Source organism: Chelonia mydas, chromosome 4 (assembly GCF_015237465.2).
Source record: "Chelonia mydas isolate rCheMyd1 chromosome 4, rCheMyd1.pri.v2, whole genome shotgun sequence".
NCBI classification, from domain to species: domain Eukaryota; kingdom Metazoa; phylum Chordata; order Testudines; family Cheloniidae; genus Chelonia; species Chelonia mydas.
The window spans coordinates 117,188,988-117,212,207 of NC_057852.1; the positions used below are offsets into that span (position 1 = coordinate 117,188,988).

Consider the following 23,220-nt stretch of genomic DNA (forward strand, 5'->3'; position numbering starts at 1 on the left):
CTTAAGTGATCGCTCTCCTTACAGTGTGTATGATAACACCCATTGTTTCATGTTCTCTGTGTATATAAATCTCCTCACTGTATTTTCCACTGAATGCATCCAATGAAGTGAGCTGTAGCTCACGAAAGCTTATGCTCAAATAAATTGGTTAGTCTCTAAGGTGCCACTAGTACTCCTTTTCTCTTTGTAACTGACTCTTTCATTACAGTACAGTCATTTCCAATTCCCTTTTTTTCTTTCCCATCTTAGCAAGACATGATAGCTTCTCCTGTAAATTAGAAACAACAACATGATTATATTGGTTTTTCCCTAGTTCCTCATGTAATTAAGCACCCTGCCTATAAATCTCAGTTATTCAGTCCAATTTACTTTCCCAAAACAGAAAGTATCACCAAAATGTATAATGTTAAGGACAAAGGGGAGGATCCTGTATATTTTACAAGGATTTGAAATTATTTGGCACGTTAAGGAAACAAAAGAGGCCCCAAGGGAGGAGTGTGTGGAATTGGATGAGTGCAGGGCGGGCCCGCTCTCCCACAGTTGCAGTTTCTGTCCTGCGGGGCTGGGCCCGGCTCCCTCCTCCAGGCATGTCGACTTGCTGAACAAGATTGCAACACCACTCAGGTTTGGAGGGGCGTCCAGGTCAAATTTCAGTGAGCGGCGTTGTAACCTGGCACGCGGGTTCACAGCACCAGTCAGGTTTGTCCCTGCCTCCCCTCCGCCATGATGGAGGAGCACTTGGGCTGAACCTGCAAACCTTGGCACTCCAACCCTGGGTGCCAGGTCCCGGTGCTCAGAGCAGGAGAGCAGGCCCAGACCTGCAGGACAGGAACCACTACTGGAGAATGGGTGTGCGACAGGCTTGCTCTTCACCCACCCCATCCACGCCAGACTGGAAGAATTGTGTTTGTCTAGGCCAGGGCCCAGTGATGGATTAATCCAGTCCTGGATGTGGCGACCGATCCAGAACCTTTCCATGATCATTGGTAGGTTGGGATGCACTGTTTGGGAAACAAGAAAAGGAGTACTTGTGGCACCTTAGAGACTAACCAATTTATTTGAGCATAATCTTTCGTGAGCTACAGCTCACTTCATCAGCTGTAGCTCACGAAAGCTTATGCTCAAATAAATTGGTTAGTCTCTAAGGTGCCACAAGTCCTCCTTTTCTTTTTGCGAATACAGACTAACACGGCTGTTACTCTGAAACCTGTTTGGGAAACAGTGATTTAAAACACAATTTTGAAGTGTGTAGGCAGCCTCCGAGGAACCCCCGAGATGTTCCAATCATTTTTCTGTCAAACATCTTTTTTGTTAGTTTCAAGCAAGGTTTGCTTTTGTTCTTGTTTTTTCAATTACACTGGTATTTTAAGATGGATTTGAAGGCACTGTTGCACTCATTTAAATCAACAGCTTTGATTTCATGTTGGCAAGGAGTTCGTTAAAACATTAAATAATCCCATAGTCTGACACTAATATTTAATCCCAAACAAAACTGTGAATCTTAAATTGAGGTTGCTAAATAACTCCCCCCTTATCAAAACAGAAAAAAAACCATCATAATTCTAAATTTTAAAGGTGAACATGTTTGGAAATTCTCATGTGAAGATACCAGGTGAAACTTTTCAAATATGCACATGTTAGACATATACCAATTAGCTCTGTCTGAAATACAACATCATTCTCTCTCTTAACTTGCAGATCCAAAACTCAGCAGAATCCCCCTCTACCTATGATCTGTATATTCTTGTCACATTAAGTGGTCTCAGTTACCGAAGATACAGTGTTAAGTTATCAACTGACAAGGAATCTGCATTCATTGCGAGATCAGTTAAATATGGACGAAAAGTCATAAAGCATGCTGATCATCAGAGTAGACGGCTGATTCCTGTGCTTAATGACTGCTACACAGTGATGTTGGACCAAAATACTAATCTAATGCACAGCATTACTGACAGGTGAGGCTACCAGCATTTTTCATTTTAGTCAAACAGCATTTTATGATAAGCAAAACTCTTTAAAAAAGGAAATCCAGATACCTGATCACATATTATCCTCTGAGGATTAACGACTAACAAGAGTGCTTTACAATCAAAGGACTTGAAAAATTCTTCCTTCTGCTCATGTTGTGAAGTGAGTTAATGAATGGTCTTATTCCTAGACTACTTTTTTCCCCTGTGGTATTGAATCTGTGTAGTCAGTGAAATATTCATTGATTCATAATTCCAAGGCCAGAAGGTATCACTGTGATCATCTAGTCTGACCTCCTGTATAGCACAGGCCATAGAACTTCCCCAAAATATTATGGTTAACTAACTTAGATTTTATAATGTACTAACTTTAGGAGATCAAGTATATTTAAAATAGATACTGTAACAGGGTGCCCAAGTGCCCCCTTGTGGCTTTGCAGGCACCGTGCTCATGAGCCCCCTCTGATGGGCCCTTAAACACTCCACACAGTCTCTGATGTCGTTCACAGCACCCCTTCCCAGGGCTGGTTTAACATCAAATAAAGTTCACGCAGTCCTCAGAGTCCTTAATTACAAAATAATTCCCAGTGAGCCCCCAACATAAAGTCCATCATCACAATTCAACAGTTCCTACTTAGCTCTAGTTCTTCTGCCACGCCGAGAGCTCTTCCTCTTCCAGTCTGTGCCAACCCTTTCTGTCTGGAGCTCAGCCCTCTGGCCCTGGCTTCCTCCTTCTTCAGTGTCTCCCTGTTCTGGGAGAGAAGGCAGTATATCCAGAATGGTCCTCCTGATTGCTAGGAGAGAGGGGAAACCTGCCCCACCCCACACTACAGGGCTCCTGATCCTGGGCCCTTAAAGGAACAGTGTCCTGGGGTTTTTCTCCCCTCATCCAACTCCCAGTACCCCGGTCCTGCTTCCTCACTTGTTCTACCAGGCCATTTTCTGGGTCTTTGTTTATTCCAATACCCCAGAAATTGGGTCCTCTGGCCCCCTTTCCTCTTACACTAGTACATCCTGTTACAGATACAATACAAATCTACAGTGAATTTATATGATCTCACATGATGTAACGATAGCCAAGTGCTCTCCTCCCCATCAGTAATTCCTACTGTGTTCTCTAAAACTGCTAGCTCTAGGATGCAAACATAGAGAACTTCTTAAAGAGAACTTGATGTTCCTTTTATTTATTTATATTTAAATAAAAGGAAATAAAACCAAAAAACTGACCAAGAGTGCAAACTAACTGAGTACATCTGTCGGTTTACAGGTCCGTATCCTCATATGGTGTAAATTGCCGTAGCTCCTTTGACTTCAATGGAGTTATGCTGATTTACAATGGCAGACGGATCCAGCCCATAGTTTTCAAGTTGGCACATTCATCTTACTAATGATCTTGGATCTCATTCACAGAGATGTTTTTGCTTAGAATCATCTCCCTCATAGGGGTATTTGGAGGATTAACTAGTTACTAGTTAATGTTTGTACAGTACTTTGAAGATGGAAAGCGATAAGCATTATTATTAGAGATAGGCCTGAACCAAAGCCCTGGATTTGAACACTAAGAAAGATCAAATTCCATGTCCACATTTTAAAATTGGGCCCTCTCTCTAGAATGGAGATAAATTACAAATCTGGATTCAAACACCAACCTTAGAAATTTGGAGGATAGAAACTGTGAATCCAGATCTGCATTTGTGTGGCTCAGGCCTGTTATTGTGGTGTGTGATATTGAAATGTTACAGTTTACTGTTGAAGTTTTGGCAGGTCCCTTGGTATGGGAAAAGCTTGAGGAATACATAAATAAACACTATATCTGAAGGCTCTTCTTCTCCCCTTTCCCTCTCTATAACTTTTCTCCACCCCCTGCTGATGTATGGTAGTTTGTGTCTGATGGGGCATGCCATCCCTGTATAAACCCTCATATGAGGGAAGGGTGGTGGGGGTATCAGCAAGGGTGTTGAACACCCTAAAGCTTGTTTTGAAATGGTGGGGAAAGGTAGTCATCCCCTGTGGCCCTGCATCTCCCCACATCTCTCCCCCCCCCCAACCCCCATGGTATTTAGCTGGATGTCCACACTGGCAGGTAGCTAGTGTTTGAGGTGGTTTAAAAATTCAATAAAGTCCCAGCCTGCGGTTGAACCAAATTTGCAGGCATGGAGTCTTCATTCCTGCTGTGTCTGAGTCAATGATTGTGGTAGAACTGCTAATGGTTTTGTGGGAAATTAATGCTTTACACACAAATGGCCCATTAATAATGTTGACACTTACACAGAGCTTCATAATCACTGAGTAATTCAGTCCTCATGACTCCCCAGCAAAGGCTGTCAATAAGTATTTTCCCTGCTTTACAAGGGAGTGGCAGGTGAGTGTTGGAGGGAAGTTGGAAGACTAAGGGCTAGTCTACACTAGAAGAGCTAAAGAAGCGCAGCTGTACAACGGTAGCGTGTCTGGTGAAGAAGCTCTATGCTGACAGGAGAGAGCTCTCCCGTTAGCACAATAAAACCACCTCACTGAGAGGCAGTAGCTATGTCAGTGGGAGACGCTCTCCCACCAACATAGCACTGTCCACACAGGCGCTTAGCTTGGTGTAACTTCGGTCACTCGGGGGGGTTGCTTAGAGATGTTACCCCTGAGCGACATAAGTTTTATAACAACATATGTGGTAGTGTGTACAAGCGCTAAGTGGCACATCTCTACATACTTCACAAGTAGAAGAAGAAGGCAGAGTTGGTATTAAAACCGGCAAATTCCTGGTTCCACATCCTGTGCTCAGGTCTCTAAGGCCACCCCCTTTGTTACCAGGGCTGCGTATCAGGTCCTGGGTTATGTTTAGTTTATGTAGCTATAAAAATTGCTTTAGCTGACCAGATTCTGCTTGACCTATATTATGTGACCTAAATTTTTATTCAGTAGAGAACCTTTGAACCCAGGTTCATAAGCAAATCTTGCTCTTATAAGACTTCAAATCATGAAGCTAATGGGAATAACTTAAGCAACATTTAGATTTGCTGAAAATACAAAATGACACTGGGAATTGCATGAAATTATTAGGGAGGCCAGTGACTATTTTATAATTATTTACAGTTGGTTCTGTGATGGCAAATATTTAGCAAGAGGCACTTGCCTTAGAATCATAGAATATCAGGGTTGGAAGGGACCTCAGGATGTCATCTAGTCAAACCCCCTGCTCAAAGCAGGACCAATCCCCAATTAAATCATCCCAGACAGAGCTTTGTCAGGCCTGACCTTAAAAACCTCAAAGGAAGGAGATTCCACCACCTCCCTAGGTAACCCATTCCAGTGATTCACCACCCTCCTAGTGAAAAAGTTTTCCTAATATCCAACCTAAACCTCCCCCACTGCAACTTGAGACCATTACTCCTTGTTCTGTCATCTGCTACCACTGAGAACAGTCTAGATCCATCCTGTTTGGAACCCCCTTTCAGGAAGTTGAAAGCAGCTATCAAATCCCCCCTCATTCTTCTGCAGACTAAATAATCCCAGTTCCCCCAGCCTCTCCTCATAAGTCATGTGTTGCAGTCCCCTAATCATTTTTGTTGCCCTCCGCTGGACTCTTTCCAGTTTTTCCACATCCTTCTTGTAGTGTGGGGCCCAAAACTGGACACGCTACTCCAGATGAGGCCTCACCAATGTCAAGTAGAGGGGAACGATCACGTCCCTCGGTCTGCTGGCAATGCCCCTACTTATACATCCCAAAATGCCATTGGCCTTCTTGGCAACAAGGGCACACTGTTGACTCATATCCAGCTTCTCGTCCACTGTAACCCCTAGGTCCTTTTCTGCAGAACTGCTGCAGAGCTACTTGGTCCCTAGTCTGTAGCAGTGTATGGGATTCTTCCTTCCTAACTGAAGGACTCTGCACTTGTCCTTGTTGAACCTCATCAGATTTCTTTTGGCCCAATCCTCTAATTTGTCTAGGTCCCTCTGTATCCTATCCCTACCTTCCAGCGTATCTCCCACTTTTCCCAGTTTAGTGTCACCTGCAAACTTGCTGAGGGTGCAGTCCATGCCATCTTCCAAATCATTAATGAAGATATTGAACAAAACCAGCCCCAGGACTCACCCTTGGGGCACTCCGCTTGATATCGGCTGCCAACTAGACATGGAGCCATTGATCACTACCCGTTGAGCCCGACAATCTAGCCAGCTTTCTATCCACCTTATCGTCCATTCATCCAGCCCATACGTCTTTAACTTGCTGGCAAGAATACTGTGGGAGACTGTATCAAAAGCTTTGCTAAAGTCAAGGAATAACACGTCCACTGCTTTCCCCTCATCCACAGAGGCAGTTATCTCGTCATAGAAGGCAATGAAGTTAGTCAGGCATGACTTGCCCTTGGTGAATCCATGCTGACTGTTCCTGATCACTTTCCTCTCCTCTAAGTGCTTCAAAATTGATTCCTTGAGGATCTGCTCCATGATTTTTTCCTGCTGGCCTCATCTCCTGCTGCCTATTTAATTAATTATTCATTTTAGCTAAAGAAACAGATATTTTCTAAGATTCCCATCCTCATTCCCCTTGCAATTAAGCGTTGCAGATAATACTTACACAATGTATATCTATATAATACATTTTCCCCTTTATACATTTACAGGAAGACTAACCGGACTGTCCAAGTAACTCAGGGGTTTCTTGAATATCATGTGAATGGAGATGTGAGGAAGGGGCCCATTTCAGATAACTACTTATTTACCCCAAATGGATCAGCTGTTGAAGAATCAGAAGCAGTGGGACTAGAAGTTGTTTCTGGAAACCTAATGAGAGAGATCAGGCAATATTTTTACAGGTAAAGATACTCATTTGAATTTTTCATCCTCTTTACACATGTGGGAGTAATCCTGTATAGCAGTGGTCTCCAACCTTTTTAAACCCAAGATCACTATTTGAATCTAAGTGCAACCCAGGATCTACCCCGTCCCTTCCCTGAGGCCCCACCCCTTCCCAAAAGCGTTACCCTGCTCACTCCATCCCCCCTCTCTCTCTGTCACTCGCTCTCCCCCACCCTCACTCAGTTTCACTGGGCTAAGGTAGTGGATTGGGATTTGGGAGGGGGTTCAGGCTCTGGGCTGGGACTGTGGGGTTCGCAGTGTGGGAGGGGGCTCTGGGCTGAGCCTGGGGCAGGGGGTTGGGGTGCAAGAGGGAGTGAGGGGTGCAAGCTCTAGGAGGGAGTTTGGATGCAGGAGGGGTCTCCGGGCTGGGGCAGGGGATTGGGGTGCAGGAGGGGGTGCAGGGTGTGGGCTCTGGGAGGGAGTTGGGTGCAGGAGGGGGCTCCAGACTGGGGCAGAGTGTTGGGGTGCAGAAAGGGGTACAGGGTGCTGGCTCTGGAAGGGGGGTCAGGCCTGGAGCAGGGGTTTGGGGTGTAGAAGGGAGTATAGGGTGCTAGGTCCGGGAGGGCGCTCAGGGCTGGGGGTTGGGGTGTAGGAGTGGGTTTGGGGTGCTGGCTCTGGAAGGGGGCTCAGGGTGGGGTTTGGGATGCAGGAGGAGGTTCAGGGTACAGGAGGAGGTTTGGGGTTCTGGCTCCAGGAAGGGGCTGGGGTGCAGCCTCCCGCCGAGCAGCACTTACCTCTGGTGGCTCCCGGTCGGTGGCAGGCACGGCAAGGCTAAGGCAGCTCTATGCCTACCCTGGCCCCACACCGCTCCCGGAAGGGGCCAACACGCCTCTGCGGCCCCGGGGGGGAGGGAGCACGTGGCTCCACACACTGCCCCTCTCTGCAAGCACCACCCCCACAGCTCCCATGGGCCACAGCTTCCCATTCCCGGCCAATGGGAGCTGCAGGGGCAGTGCTTGCAGGCAGGAGTAGCGCGTGGATGGAGATACCTGCCCACCTGCGGCTGCTCTGGCCGCTTCCAGGAGCAGCGTGGGGCCGGGGTAAGCAGGGAGTCTGCCTTAGCAGCAGCCCCGCTGCACCACCGGAGATCACGATCGACTGGGAGATCCTCTAGGATTGACCAGTCGATTGCAATCTACCGGTTGGTGACCACTGCTATACAAAGAAAAGGAGTACTTGTGGCACCTAGGAGACTAACCAATTTATTTGAGCATAAGCTTTCATGAGCTACAGCTCACTTCATCGGACTGCTGTCCAGTCATCTCTAAACAGTGACGTGTGTGTTGTACAACTCTTAGTGGATTATGTTTAACATGGGTTGGTGAAGAAGACACTGGTTCAGTACGTAGTTTAATGGTGCAGCTGTGGGTTTTGCTGTTGAGGTGAGGAGAGTTAGAAATGTGGTGTGTTCAGTTGTGAGTTGGTTTGTTTGTTTTTCATATGGAGTAACGGTGCAATTCAAAAACAAGATTCAAGTCTGCTGAGATCCTGAATCTTCTATGTTGGTTGAATTTCGACAAGTCTCTAATTAGAGTACAGGCTGCAATCTGCGTATTGGAAAAAGAGCTAATTAAAGACAAAAGAGGGAACTGAGTCCCCGACAATGAGGCATTCAGATCTCTTTCCTGTGAACTCTGAAGAGCTAGCTGCTTTTTCTCAGTTTAAGAGTATTTACAGCCAACTACCTTTTAATTTTTTTATTAGCTGATGGTTGTTTTATTGAAGTTTTCTGTTACTTTAAGTGAAATTGCCATGCACAAGGGCGGTTATTGTGTCAAGAAAGATTTGGAATTACTGTACACATAGAAGATATAAAATGGAATTTGTGTATGAAAATTCATGTTCTTTAGATGGGAAAACTGAACTCAGGTTTATTTATATCTTTTCCTGAATGTAAACATGTTGTTTACATTGTTATTTGCAATACTTGTCTGTGCAGCAATTCAACTAGAAAGTAAATATGTTCTAGATAGACTTTCCATTTGAATAATGTTCATTTTGTATGTAAGGATTTTTTTTTTTTTTTTTTTTTTTTTTTGCTCTATAGTAATAGAAGTGTCTACTGTAGTCTGTACTTACATGACTATGAGAGTGAAAACAAGATAATATCCTTCCACTCAAGAGTGTATTAAGGAGAAATGACAGAAAAATAGCTATAATTTTGAACAATCCAAAATAAGAGGAACATGTAGTAAAATGAATGAAACCCACCCGCCCACCCACCCACACAACATGTGGGACACCAAGGAATACTGTAGAATTTCCATTTATACAAATTGGATCTCTGAAATTTGAAAAACTAAAAATCATTTCACTGGTTACACAAAGCAGGTAAAATCCAGACAAAATACTGCAGGTTCATTAATAATGCAAACTGTGACCTGACATAACTAATCAAATATTAGTTTAACTTGCTAAACTTCACATTATTTACCCTCTTGTTTTGTAGGAATATAACTGCTCAGGATTACATGTACGTGGCATATTCAAGAATCTACAGTATACCAGGAGGTTATGATGATAAGCTGCTTTGTCACAGGATAGAGCAAGAATACAGAGTTGGACCTTTGGAACTAAATCGTGAGGCAATTCTCAGAACAAGCACAAATTTAAACACTAAGCAGACACTTTACACTGACAACAATGGCTATCAGATGCAGAAGAGACAGCACAAGGCCTATGTGAATAATACAGTGGCTCGGGTAGGCATAAAACTGTAATCCAAAATCAAGTGTGTATCCTGTTCATGCTTTGTTACGTTGCACAAACTTAATGTCTTTGTTGTTTAATTTATTGTGTGTCGTCAGAACTATTATCCTATGGTCCAGACTGCCTACATTGAGGATGACTACATGAGGCTGATGCTGCTTGCAGAAAGATCTCATGGTGTCTCAAGTCAAGGAAATGGGCAAGTGGAGGTAATGAATGAAAATGATTTGACAGTAAAACAGTAATTTCATGGCTCCTGATGATCCGAATAAAGGATGATAGCTGATGACTGTTCTGGCATTTATCTTCATCATGCAGGTGATGCTTCATAGGAGACTGTGGAATAACCTTGAGTGGGACCTGAATTACAATCTCACTTTGAATGACACCTCAGTGGTTCGTCCACTGTTCTGGCTCATCTTAGGAGCTAAGCCTGTGGCTGATGGTCTGTATCAGACAAGTGCTCTGGCTTTAGAACACAGACCAGTTGTTATGTATGGAGAGCTAACAGGTAACTGTTCTACTTACCATTTTTAAAACTAAGAATTGTTCCTTTGTTTTACCTAAAATCAGACTCCTAAGTCTATATTTAGGCACCTAAACAGCTGGCCCACCTTTTCTCATTTCTTTCTCATTGCCTTGTAAGAGGAAGTGCTGGATGCTCAGCACCTTTGGAAATGGGGCTACTTATTCACATTCCTGGCTGTATAGATTTAGGAGCCTAACTCTAGGCATCCATTGGCTGAAAAACTTGACCACAGTAGCTAACAGAGAACTTTTGAGTCCAAGTTTAAAACATCTTTCAAATAAAAAAAGACATGTAGTAGAATAGCAGTAGCAAGACTTGACGAAGCATGCTTTACTGGGGCATTAATATACTTTTCAGCCAGTTCAAGTCATGCTGCTTTCAGCTTAGTACCTCAGAACGTCTGAAGAGAGAGTGCGTCACCCACTCCTGGTCTAGTTCAGACACTGGGAGGGCACACTCTTCCCCTCCAAAGGCAGTGCAGTGCCACTGGCCAGGGTCCTCTTTCTTGACATAACCATGTTTTACATGTTAGCTTTGGTTTTTTATTTCACATATAGACAAACCAAAGCTGCATCAAGAACTTCATTCTGTTCAGAGGGATCCTGTAACCCTCCCAGCTAACCTGCATCTCCAGACTCTAAGCATTCCTGGGTGGACATATAGCTCCAACCACACTGAGCAGCTACATAATATTTACAAAGGTAGGTTCTCTTTTAGCAGTAAGTCATTTATAGATGGAGATTACTCAGCGTGTAACACTTACAAAGGCTGTTTTTCTCTTCCTTCTTTGTTTTGTGACTATCGTTATTAATTATCTGTATTACAGTAGCACCTGAACTAGGTCAGAGGACTCTGTGCTGCACAGACGTATAATAAAGACAGACCCTGCCTCAAAGAGTATAAGGGCCATTTAAGCACCCAACTCCCTTTGAAAATATCCCCCATGAGGTCTTTGAGGTAAAGTCTGTCTCTTACTAGATGTCTGTGCAGCACCTACACAATGGGGCTCCAGCTGGATTAAGGCCTTCAGATTCTACTGATGTAAATAAGTCAATGGGAGTTTCCCTGTGTTTTGTACCTTTGAAAATCTCTTCCTGAAATCTTACTTTAAGACAAGACATATGAGGTGAGTAACTTTCAACAGAAACGTTGCGTTTTTAGCATTAAATAATAAAACCTGTTTTGGGTTTGTTTTTTTTTAGGTATACAAAAGCAAGAGGAGGCAGACTTCAGGCGTGTACTTCTAAGAATCAGGCATATGTATGAAGTGGGAGAGGACCCTGTGCTATCTCAGCCTGCAACAGTGAATCTGAAAGTAAAATTAATCACTCCTGCTAAAGCACTGCTTAGGGGTTGTCTAAACAGTGGGGTAATGCGCTCTACAGAAGTGTGATTTCTAAATGCACAAATGTGTTGTGCATTAATTGGCCCATGTAGAACCTTCTGGTATGCACTAAAGTGTGCTTTAAAGTAGAGCTTTTACAAACTACGCTATGTTAAAGTGCAATAGGGAACCTTTAATACACAGACCATAGCGTGCATCACATTAGCATGCTTAAGAAATCACCCTCTGTAGAACACATTACCCCACCTTGTAGACAAGCCCTCAGCCTATCTTTGACTGCTGAAGAGGAATCTTGTTACAAAAACATAACCTTCCTCTTCCTTTAATTGGAAACTACTCAAAAAATGGACCAGTAATGCTGCTACTGACATTACTGGCAAAACTCTGCCTCTCGCTGAGATTAGAGTTAATTTTTTCCCCTACCCTTCACCACAATAGCCATTACAAAGGCTATGTTTTAGTCATGGGTATTTTTAGTAAAACTCATGGACAGGTCATGGGCAATAAACAAAAAGTCACCGCCCTGTGACCTGTTCACTAAAATACCTGTGACTAAATCTTACCTGCTGGGAGGGGGGCGGTCCTGAAGACTGCTGCTGGGATGGGGAGGCAGCGTGGGATGACGCTTCTGCTGTGGGGGGACAACCCAGGGTCCTGCTGCAGTGGGGTCGGCCTGGGGCCCCTTGCCACTGCTGGGATGGGGGCGGCCTGTAGCCCCACTGACGCTGCTGTTCTGGGTGGGGGGGATCTGCCCGTGGCCCTCCAGATGCCAGTCTGGGGTGGTGGGTGCGCGGCCCAAGGCACCGCCGGTCCGGGCAGGGTGGGCAACCCAAGGCGCCGACGGTCTGGGCTGGGGGACGGCCTGAGGCACCGCTGCCACCATCACTGCTGGTCTGGGCTGTGGGGGGTGGCCTGTAGCCCCACCGCTGTTGGTTTGGGCGTGGCCACCGCTGGTCTGGGTGGCAGGCGGCCCAGGGCCCCACCACCGCTCCAGGGCAGAACCGGGGACCAGCTGCCTGGGGCTGCCAGAGGAGCGGCCAGTGTGCTGGTCCTGAGCTTCCCCAGCCGCTGGGGTGGTCCTGGGATTAGCCGCACTAGCGCTGTAAAATTCACAGAGGTCACAGAAAGTCACGAAAGCCATGACTTCTGTGACGTCCGTGAATGATTCGCAGCCTTAGCTTTTACCCTAGCTGAACAGCCATCGCATTGACAGTAGAAAAATGTGCACCAGCATCAGTAGGATTGGGCCTATTATGTAGATATTAATATAATATTTGCTGTGATAACTTGAATGTTATAGATACCGGTCTGTGATTCCTTTGTATCGAATGTTGGTGCAAGTAGCACCTGAGATTACTGAAATGTGAAAGCTTTAGAGAGGGTAAACATTATTTTTTCTCTATTTTTTTTCCCCAGTTGTGTTTTGTGCATTTGACAGCACTATGTGTCTGGTCACTTTGACTGTATCTCTTGTAGAGACAGTTTCCCCTTTTGATTGTTTGGGTAGCAATATTTTTTATTTTATTTTTAAATAGGAGATTGTGATTGTGACACCACACATCCTGGCTGACTAGGAATGTGGCAGTAGACCCAAAAGAGGAGCCCGCCCTCTTCAGTGTCAAGAACACAGTATCTAATAAGTGCTCTGGTGACTTAAAAAGGGGATCCATTTGTGCTGAATCATCTGTGGTGGTTTTAAAGCATACACAGCTCTGATAGTAATTGCTGAGAGTGTTAAACCTTTTGAGATTACAGATCAAAATTCTGCCCTTGCCCAGCTGCTCACTGAGCAGATGAGAGCTGCAGTAGGCATTTCCTTAAGTAACGTTAACTGGATATCTTGGGGTTTCTTTTTATGTAGTCTCTGCTGAAAGGGTTGGGAACAGTGGAGTTGGTGGAAGAGCGGTCGCTCACAGGAACTTGGGACATAAACACTTTGGAGCGATGGAAATGGAAATCAGCACAACATCTAAGCAAAGGTGGGTGGGAAACTAGATTTTGTTTCCTTTTTTCAAGCCCCAGGCTGTTGACAGGGTATTGATGTTGCAGCTCAGGAAACAGTCTCACTGAGCAGATTCAAATGATCTAAAAGAGTTGTTATAGGTGGGGTTGGTAACACAGCCTATTATTAAATTTGCCTAACACTTCCCATTATAAGACCATGTTTTCATTGCTTAAAACTTTGCCAGACTATAACTGTGCTGAAACTTTATATATTGGGAGTCTGCCTCAGGCTAAATGTTCTTCATAAATTTCAGTCAAAATGATTCAGCTATTTCTGAGAATGAGGCTAGGTAGTTTTACATGTAATAAAAAATTTTAGCGACCTCCTCTTTGAGAAGTTTGACCAGCCCCCTACTTTAGAGCAGGAACTTGAAATTTGACAGATGGGTGGCTTTTGTGCAAGGAATATCCCTTTTTGCCATGCCTGTGAAACTCTGCCCAAATTTGGCCAAACATTGCAGATTGCACATGCAAAACTTGGCAGCTGAATTCCTATACATTCTGTCTGTACTGAGCATGCTCCTCTCTGGGGCGGAGTAGGATTTTCTCTGCAATTGCGGCTCTGGGCTGCTGTGAACCAGGCTGGGTCCAGGCTTTGGTACTGAGAGCAGCGAGATTGTCTCTCCTGTGCTCTCAGTGACTCCCAGCCACCAGGAGGAGGAAGCAGCCTGATTCAAAAGCAGAGGGTGACAAGAGCTAGACCTTGGAGGAAGCATAGGGGAGTAGATTGGGACAAGGATTCTGAGGGTGGGGTGGGATATTGGAACTGGAGGCTGGCCGGGGAGGGTGTAAGGGAAAGGAAAACTACAGGATGGGAGAGTGGCAAGATTGAGGTTGGCTGGGCAAGGAGACTGTGACAGGGAGCCAGTGGGGTGTGGGGAGCCCATGGGGTGTGAGGAGCCAGGGTGTGGGAAAAGGACTGGGACTGGCTGGGCAAAGAGACTGGGACATGGAGCCAAGAAATCCAGATGCTGAGACTGGAGGAGGAGCCCTGGGAGGGAAGCTGGGAGCGAATGGGGACAAGGAATGTGGGTAGGGTGGCGAGTGACTGGAAGCCAGGAGAGATAGTACAGACAAGGAAATGAGGGGGGGGGGGAAATGGGACTAACTGGGAAAAGAGGCGGGAGGCGCTAGGGGAGTTGTAGTGGAACTGGAAATGGTTGGGCAAGGAGACTGGGACGAGAAACCTGTGGAGACTGGAAGCCCACAAGACTAGAATTGGGATAAGAAGCTGGTGAGGAAGAGACAGAACTGGGACAGAGATGGTGCAGAAGGCATCAAACTTTTTGGGGAAAGGGTAAAAGAGCACAGCCCCCTTGAGAGCCTGGAATAGAACTCAAGATTCTTGAGTCTTACCATTCCTCTGATGTCAGCAGATGACTGAGAAACCCCCTGGCAAAGTGTCTCATCCCCCTCTAGTGTTGATCACCATAGAGGAAATGACAACCTACTACTTCTGTCAGCTACTTTGTTAGCTCAAGTGGCAGTGGTCTGTGTAGTGAATCTAAAGGTTCCATCCATGCTGGTGACCCATATCAGTGTCAATATGATACTACATGAAGGAAATTCTCTTTTTTTCACTTCTTTGTTTTAAGAACCTAGGATATTTTACCCCCCCCCCCCCCAAAAAAAAAAAAAATGTTAAAAGATCAGTATTACGGTTGCAAAGTCAAGCATTCAAAAGTTAGGAATCGCGGAAATAAGGTTGCCCATGCAATCCTAATTCAGCCCCCTTATGAGGATGCATTACGAAACAGTCTTTAATTACATGGTCACGTACTATTTTTTTCCACAGGATCCCATTCTCACTCGTTGCACAGGATGGATGTGCTCTGGAGTGAGTTTGGTTTTGTAGTAAAGAAGGCTCTTTTCTGTAGGACCCCTGCCTCCTTTGTTGCAGGAGTTGGAAGGTGTGTAGTGAATGAGGCAGGGGCTTGCAGGAAGAGAAAGGATAGTCTTATGATTAAGGCAGTTGAATGTTGCCCTAGAGAATTGGATTCTGTCCCTGACACAGAGTTCCTGTGTGATGCTAGACAAGTCACTTAAATCAGACTTCTCGGCGGTAGTCACTAATGGTATGTTACTCATTTTTCGGGTGCCTGATTTGAGACTGGGGTCTGATTTCCAGAAGTAAAGCATTTACATCTGTAGCTGAAGTCAATCGGAGCTGTACTTTGAACATAGAAATACTATATAATGCTAAGTGCTCTGAAAAATCAGGTCCAGGTGTCTCAAATTAGGCATCCAAACGTGGGGTACTCAACCTTGATCCCAGGGTTTCTCAGTTTCCCATCTGTAAAATGGAGATGATAATACCCCTCTCCCTTATCTCAAAGGGGTGTTGAGAAGATAAATTAATGTTTTTGAAGCACTTAGATACTGTAGTGATGTGCCACATTGGAAAGCCAATGAGGAGGGTTTCTATAGTGCAGTAAATAAGGCCTGGAGCCACATACTGAACAATGGAAATAAAATATTGAGTAGTTGCTCATTAAGTGAGCACTGTCCATTCTGTGCACTGACTCTCAGTCGGTGCAATCTTGGACCGAGGACTGGATTGTCAGTGTTCTGCACTGAGTGTCCTTGACTCTAGAATGTCTTTCCCCGGATATTCATTGGAGTGTGTCTGAGGCATCTATCACAGTAATGCTCAGACCCTAGCTTGTGCATTTATTTACTTTTTACTGTAATTCATATAAGAGATGGTTAGAAACCCAGATCAGAAAATCCACAGACTTTGGGGAAGTTGAGTTCCTTATCCAAACTGTGTGGTTTGGGCTAATTTCATGTTCATTTGTGGTTGTGTATTTGTTGTATTGCACAGAGGCTGGGGTGGTGGTATTTTACTTTGTTTCTGACACCTATTGCGTGTTTTACCTTTTTAAAAGCATCTTACTCTATTTATGGTTCTGGGTTTTGAGTTATTTTTAAGGTACACAGAAGTTGCAGTAGTTAATATTGAAAGTTAATATTAAAAAAAAGAGTTTCTTGAATTGTAATCTTGGCCAAGCCACTGACTGCATGACCTTGAGAAACATAGGCAAACAGGTAAGATACTAAGAGCTCATCTACACTTAAAACACGACAATGTCACAGCTGTGCTGCTGTAGTGCAGTGTAGACTCTCCCTAGACTGACGGGAGGGATTCTCCCATTGGCATAGGTAATCCATCTCCCAGAAAGGTGGTAGCTAGGTCAACAGAAGAATCCTTCCATCTATCTAGTTCTGTCTACACTGGGGATTAGGTCGGCTTAACTACGCCACTCAGGGATGTGGATTTTTCACAGTTCTGAGGGACGTAGTGAAGCAGATTTAATTTTCTGCAGAGCCACCTCAGTAAAGCAGCAGTTTTGGAATATTAAGTGTTGGATTTTTCTCTCCATTACCATGGACACTCTGGAAATGTGCACCTTTTCTTCTGCCTGAGTGTATCATTAGGGTAGGACTAGTATCAGTAGCATGAGGCACAGAGTGAAAGGTGGATAGTTTATATTTTAACATGATGAATGTGTGTTCCTTAGAGTTATAGGTGCAGCTGTTTAAATTAGAAAAGAAAATCTGTTCAAACCTAGGTGGATCAAAAATGTTGAGACAGCAAAGTACTATGTGCAGTTGATCTGAATGCTTTTCAGAGTAAATGACAAATCATAAACACCTGCATTTTTGCGTTTTATAGGCCTCTCCGGTAATAGAAAGAAGACCACAGAAAACTCTACTGTGACTATTCACCCAAAGGAAATTAGGACCTTTTTTGTATACTTTCAAGATCAATGAAAGTTTGCAGATTATTCCTGGGCCAACTATTGAATAACTGGCTGTATTTTTTTTTTTTTAAAGAGAAACTTTTGTTTTGAGAACTTTTTTCCTAGTATGGTAAATGGAAGGAATAATTATTCTGTAATAAACTGTTAAACTTGATTAAATCATCAGAATTAGTTGCTGGTTCATTTGCTTCTTTTTAAAGGAAATTACCCCATACTTTCTTAGGTCAGCTATTTAGAACATGTTTCTCTAGAAATTAAAAATGTTTAGCTTGAAAATAGAAAAAAGAGGAAAATATCTGACTGGCTAGGACCCGATCTATACTGCAGTACAAATGTATCAGCCAGGATATGAAACTGGGAGGCTGTGACTCTATTTCTTTGCATTGTTAAATCCATTTCAGTTCTATCTATTTTTAAAATTTTTAAATGGTGGGCTTTGCCTCTACAGATTACAATACAAAGAGCCTGGATTATTTAGTCTCTTGTTCTCATAAAGAATGTAAAGCTACAGTTGTCTGCCAAGTTCAGACAACATGTACGCTGATTGTGAGAAATGTTCATTAATAACTAGATTGGGAAGGAGTTACGTGTGAAGGACTACATTTAGGGTTATAGAAGTGTTAGTTACAAATAGTAAGAACTGTATTTATTTAAGGTAGCCTGTTTTTTAAAAGAACACACACTGGTGTGCTTTATTAGCTAAAGAAATGCTCATCATTATAGAAAATTGGATTTTTTAAAAACAAAATGAAATATGTTTCCCTATTTTCTGCTCAACTCTAATTAATGTGGCGCTTTGGTGCCTAATTGTGCTGTCATATACACCTGTGTAGATAAGCGGAATGAAATGGAGTTACTCCAAATTTAAACCCATGACACTGAGATCAGAAACAGGTCTGTCATTTTTAGTTATTTTGATTTGCATCAGAAACTGTGAATTCTGCTTGCTGCAGCATGGTGCAAAATATTGCGTGCTGTCTCCCTGCCTAGAGGGAGAAAAAAGGGAAAAAAGAACATAGAGCAAATAGGGGCCACTTCATTTAAACCTATGGATTAACGTGGCCTATTGCTTCAAAAGTAATGTTTGTGTTGAATGTTTAGTTTCTTTGTATTGCCTCTGCTTAATAGTACTAGTAGTCACAGCTAGATTTCACGTAACACCTCACTGAGGTCTTAGATAGTAATGAAAATAGCATTTTACTTTATATTTTTCATAGATTAATAGATTCTAAGGCCGGAAGGGACCATTGTGATCATCTAATCTGACCTCCTGTATAATTACGCCTGGAGGAATTCTGCACCACTGCGCACATGTAGAATTCATGTCCCCCGCAGATTTCTTTGCTTCCTCGCTGAAAAATGACTTCTGACAGGGAAGCAAAGGGAGGCTGCAAAAGCAGTCACATACCGCTCCCCATCAGTGAAGGCATGTCATTTTGGGCACCTCGAGCAGCTGGTGGAGAGGTAAAATCACTGTGGGGTCCCGCCTGCACCTGAACCACCCCAATGGAGCCCCCTGTACCCAGACCCCCCCCACTGAACCCCAACCAGCTGCACCTGGACTCCCGCCCCACTCCCCCAGCACCCTAACACACCCCCGATGAGCCCCACACACCCAGACCTCTCCCTGTTGAGCCACAACCACCTTCACCTGGACCCCCCTGCAGAGTCCCATTCCCCCTGCACCCAAAACCCCTCAACAAACCCTTTGCATCCAGATCCCCAATGCACCTGGAACCCCCACTGAGCTGCCTGCACCCAGATTGCCCCATACAGAACCCTCTCACCCCACACCTGGATCCCCTCTCCCCCCAACCCCCACCACTAAGCCTCTCCACACTTGGATTCTGCCAGGCTGAGCCTTCCTGTCTACACCTGGATCAGGGGCCAGGCTGGGCGTGTGTGCGAGACTCTGTCCCTCTTGCTTGCTTTCTTGGTGGGCATTGTGTGGATGGGCAGGACCCTGGGATGTTTCTGGGGAGGCTCGGCCCTTGCTCTGTGTCGGGGTTGGGTGCAGCCTCACCGCCAAGTCCGTGTCTGGAGGCAGGAGGAAGGGGGCTGCAGAGTGATCTCCCACCTCTGCACAAAGTAGCCAATGATCAAGGCCAGCCACATCGCAGGATACCGCCCCTAATCGAGTCCAGTTAGGATCCGTGAGCTCCTTGATCGACTAATCCCTGAGGCACCGCTCCTCCGAGAGACTCGCTTCATTCCTCATCAGCCAATCACTGCGGCCCGGACCCTCCCGCTCTCCTGCGGACCCACCCTCGAGACTCTCAAAACCACCCAGGGGCCGCACCCATCCCAGCTAGGGTGCCTCCACCCATGGCAGTGTCTGGTATGGCTGCCTTGGTGTCACTGCCGGCAAGGCCCCTTGGGGTCCCCGGTACCATCCCTGTAGAGCCCCCTCGCCGCCGACCGCTCCAAACTCCATGAGTCCCGCTCCCAGATCTATCCTTACCCATACGCAAAGTACGCATGTTTAAGTGTACATTAAGCTGTGTGCTGCTCCAGCCCCTGCCCTGCCTTTTCCCCATGACCCCTACCCCTGCTCCGCCCCAGCCCCTCCCCCACTCCACCCCTTCCCCTCCCCAGCCCCGTCTCTTCCCGCCCCTGAGGACCACAGCAGGGCCAGGCCTGCACTCACCGGCGGCACGAAGTGCAGCAACCAGGCCCCAGCCACGCCACCGGAGAGTGCTGGGGGGTGGTTTCCTCCTGCCTCCCAAGCCCCCGCCCCCATGGAGGCCTGGTGCCAGCCCCACCCCCACATGGAGGCCTGGTGCCCCAGTCCCCACCCCTGTGGGGGGGCTGCATAGGGCCCAGAATAGCTAGGGACAGCCCTACCCCCTCCCCACACCTTGGTAACATTCCTTAAAGAGCCCCCCCATGCCACACCCCATGAGTCCTCCCACCCCACCTCAGTAACATCCCTTACTATATACAAACTTTTAATGAATGTGGATTTCCCCAATGAGAATGACACTGGACTTTGATGCCATTGTAAAGAAAGATGACCAGCTGCATTGTTCACATTAATCAAAGAGGGTGTGGAAAGGGGGTAAGTTTGGTTTAATTATGATGGTATGTTTATAATAGTAAGCAAAGTTTCATGTTTATTTCCATTCAAATGTATCTTTATTAAATAGAGTTTATTTGAATATCGCTGAATTGTTAATTTCATGAGCATTCATGGCCCGCCATACAATTTCCATATTCAGATGTGGCCCTCAGGCCAAAAAGTTTGCCCACCCCCGTCCTAAAGCCACAGTAACACCACATCTCCTGTATTACTGACGTTATTCTTATTACTTAGAGGAATTACGTCCTTTTCATTTTCTTGCAGTACTTGTTGCTGTATTATATTATTTCTTCTGTGAGCTAAATCTAATCTTGCAGGTAACATTTGCAAATGTCTCCAATTTTGTCTATACACTTGAGCACTATTAGTCATGACATCCTAAGACTTAGGGACTACCTCTTTCGTTACAGTGGCTTTCTGAGCCCAGTTTCTACCATTATAGATGTACACTCTCTCATTTGGTTTCAGATAAGGTAGTTTATGTGATCTTCTATCAAAATAATTCTTTTGATTACAAACTTGACTGATATTTATACTTATACCCTTCTTGAAAAAACATAGGTAATGTGTTTCTAACCTTTCTGTAAATAACAATTGTGCAGGGGATAAAACTTGTTGTAATGGCAATGTTCTATAATTTAATAATGCCAAATATAAATCAGTATTTGTTTCTTCAGCCTCTATTAGTAATCTTTTTACTATTTTAACACCATTTTCAACTAGCCCATTAGACTGTGGGTAACCTGAACTTGATGTGATATATCTGAAATCATATACTATGGCAAATCTTTTAAACTCTTGACTGAAATAAAGGTCCATTATCAGTTATTACTATATTGGGAATGCCATGCCTTGCAAAAATTGATGTAATTTTATTAATTATTTGTTTAGCACATTGTGTTTTAGTCTATATATTTCAGGAAAATGCCAAAAATAATCAGTAACTATAAATTATGCATGTCCTTTATATCCAAATAGCTCTAAACCTATTTTAGGCCAAGGTCTTCTGTTTTCTTGAATAAATGTCAGAGGTTGTTTAAACTCAGCATTTCTATATTTTTGACATATGTCACAGTCTTTTATATAATCCTCCATGTTTAGTTCATTTGTGGCCAATACAGAACTTCTCTTGCTCTACATTTACATTTTTCTATGTGTAAATATCCCTTATGTATGCATTTCAACATGCCTGCTGTTAACCCTAAGGGAATTACTATTCTATTACCTTTAAACAGAATTCCTTCAATTACTGATAAATCTTCAATAAATTGATTATGTTGGCTCTGGAATTAGCACATCCATTTCCAAAGTTATTCACTGGCATTAGTAAATTGGATACAATGTATAATATAGAGCTAAATGAAACAAAGAAACCAGTTATTCATGCAACTAGAAAAATACCCAGAAACAAATTTTCTTCCTGTGTAATGTCAGCTCTGTAATCCTTATTCGGTATCTTCTTTGAGACTTTCAAATTTTGAGCTCAGTGTGCATTTCTAAGTTTTTCCAGACTTCTCTGTTTGCAAACTTTTGCAAAATGATTCTGTTTCTTGCAGATGTGACAGGTTTGACAATATGCTGGACATTTGTCTAGATTGGTGCCTCCTTTCACATCTGGAACATTCTTTCATATGCTCATTTTTTTAACTTTAATACTTTCACTCTGTTTCCCCTTCATAGACTTGTTTTTCACTTTTTCTTATTAAGTCTATATTCACATCTTTGTGGGTTGTTTTTTTTTTTCTAAAATGTACAATAGTTGTCGATTAAGTTCAGCAGACTGGCAAATTCTCACTGCTTTTTCCAGATTTAGATCTGGCTCTTCTAACAGTCTTTCCTGCTCTCCTCCGCACTGATATCTTTTGTACCCATCACAATTTGATCTCTTATCATTGACTCAGACAGAGTCTGGAAATTACACTTCCAGACTTCTTGTCTTTAGGTTAGTGAAAAATGATTCAAAAGTCTCTTCCTCCATTTGCTTTCTTGAGTGAAACTGAAGTCAGCCAGATGTTTGCCTAATTTGTTCATAAAAACCTCCAATGATGGAGATTCTACAACTTTCCTAGGTAATTTGTTCCAGTGCTTAACTACCCTGACAGCTAGGAGGTTTATCCTAATGTCCAACCTAAAACTCCCTTATTGCAATTTAAACCCATTATTTCTTGTCCTGTCCTCAGTGGCTATGGAGAACATTTATCACCCTCGTCTTTACAACAACCTTTTATGTACTTGAAGACTTATGTCCCCCTCAGCCTTCTCTTCTCCAGAGTAATCAAGCCCAATTTTTTCAATCTTCCCTCATAGGTCATGTTTTCTAGACCTTTAATAATTTTTGTTGCTCTCCTCCGGATTTTCTCCAATTTGCCCGCATCTTTCCTGAAATGTGGTGCCCAGAACTGGACACAATACTCCAGTTGAGGCCTTATGAATGCTGAGTAGAGTGGAAGAATTACTCTTCTTCAAATAGTGTCCCTATGGGTCCTCCACTGTAGGTGTGTCTGCGCCCCTGTGCTGCTGATAGGAGAACTTTAGTAGCTGTCTGTCCCACCCATGCATTTGCTGCTCCCCACCAGCCATGAGGTTAGACAGCATGCACAGGCATTTCTTCTTCAGTTCCTTCTCTACCACCCCTGGCTAGAGGCGGAGCTAAGAGAAAGGATGAAGGACCTTCCAGTGTCCTTGCAGAGGACTTCCAACTGGATCACCTGCATCCAGACCGTTACAAGCTGGCACAGGTCCCACCGCCGCCAATCATGAGGGTCCATTTGACCAGAGTCCAGGCGTCCTCGGCGCATTCCCATGATTCCTTTCCTGGTGCACATTCCCATGATCCAGGACATCTGCAGAGCCACGACGTGGTCTTCAGTTGACATGTTCACAGTGCATTACACCATCACTCAGCAGGCCAGAGATGACGCTGGGTTCGGCAGAGCGGTGTTGCAATCTGCACGTCCATGAACTCCTACCTG

General features: G+C 44.3%; 1 protein-coding gene across 4 annotated transcripts in view; it reads left to right on the top strand.

The window, feature by feature from the left end:
- The window catches only part of MAN2B2 (mannosidase alpha class 2B member 2), a 66,526-nt gene that overhangs the window by 42,199 nt on the left and 1,107 nt on the right, over positions 1-23,220 (top strand). For 3 of the 4 annotated variants that reach the window (XM_037898101.2, XM_037898098.2, XM_037898100.2), the window contains 9 exons: positions 1,699-1,955; positions 6,584-6,775; positions 9,268-9,520; positions 9,626-9,736; positions 9,846-10,038; positions 10,614-10,757; positions 11,259-11,371; positions 13,263-13,380; positions 17,082-17,334. In XM_037898101.2, the coding sequence (XP_037754029.1) occupies positions 1,699-1,955; positions 6,584-6,775; positions 9,268-9,520; positions 9,626-9,736; positions 9,846-10,038; positions 10,614-10,757; positions 11,259-11,371; positions 13,263-13,380; positions 17,082-17,179 (1,479 nt within the window). In that variant the 3' untranslated portion in view covers positions 17,180-17,334. Of the gene's footprint in view, positions 1-1,698; positions 1,956-6,583; positions 6,776-9,267; positions 9,521-9,625; positions 9,737-9,845; positions 10,039-10,613; positions 10,758-11,258; positions 11,372-13,262; positions 13,381-17,081; positions 17,335-23,220 lie in introns of those variants that run through there. The other variant, XM_037898099.2, reaches the window with a different exon arrangement.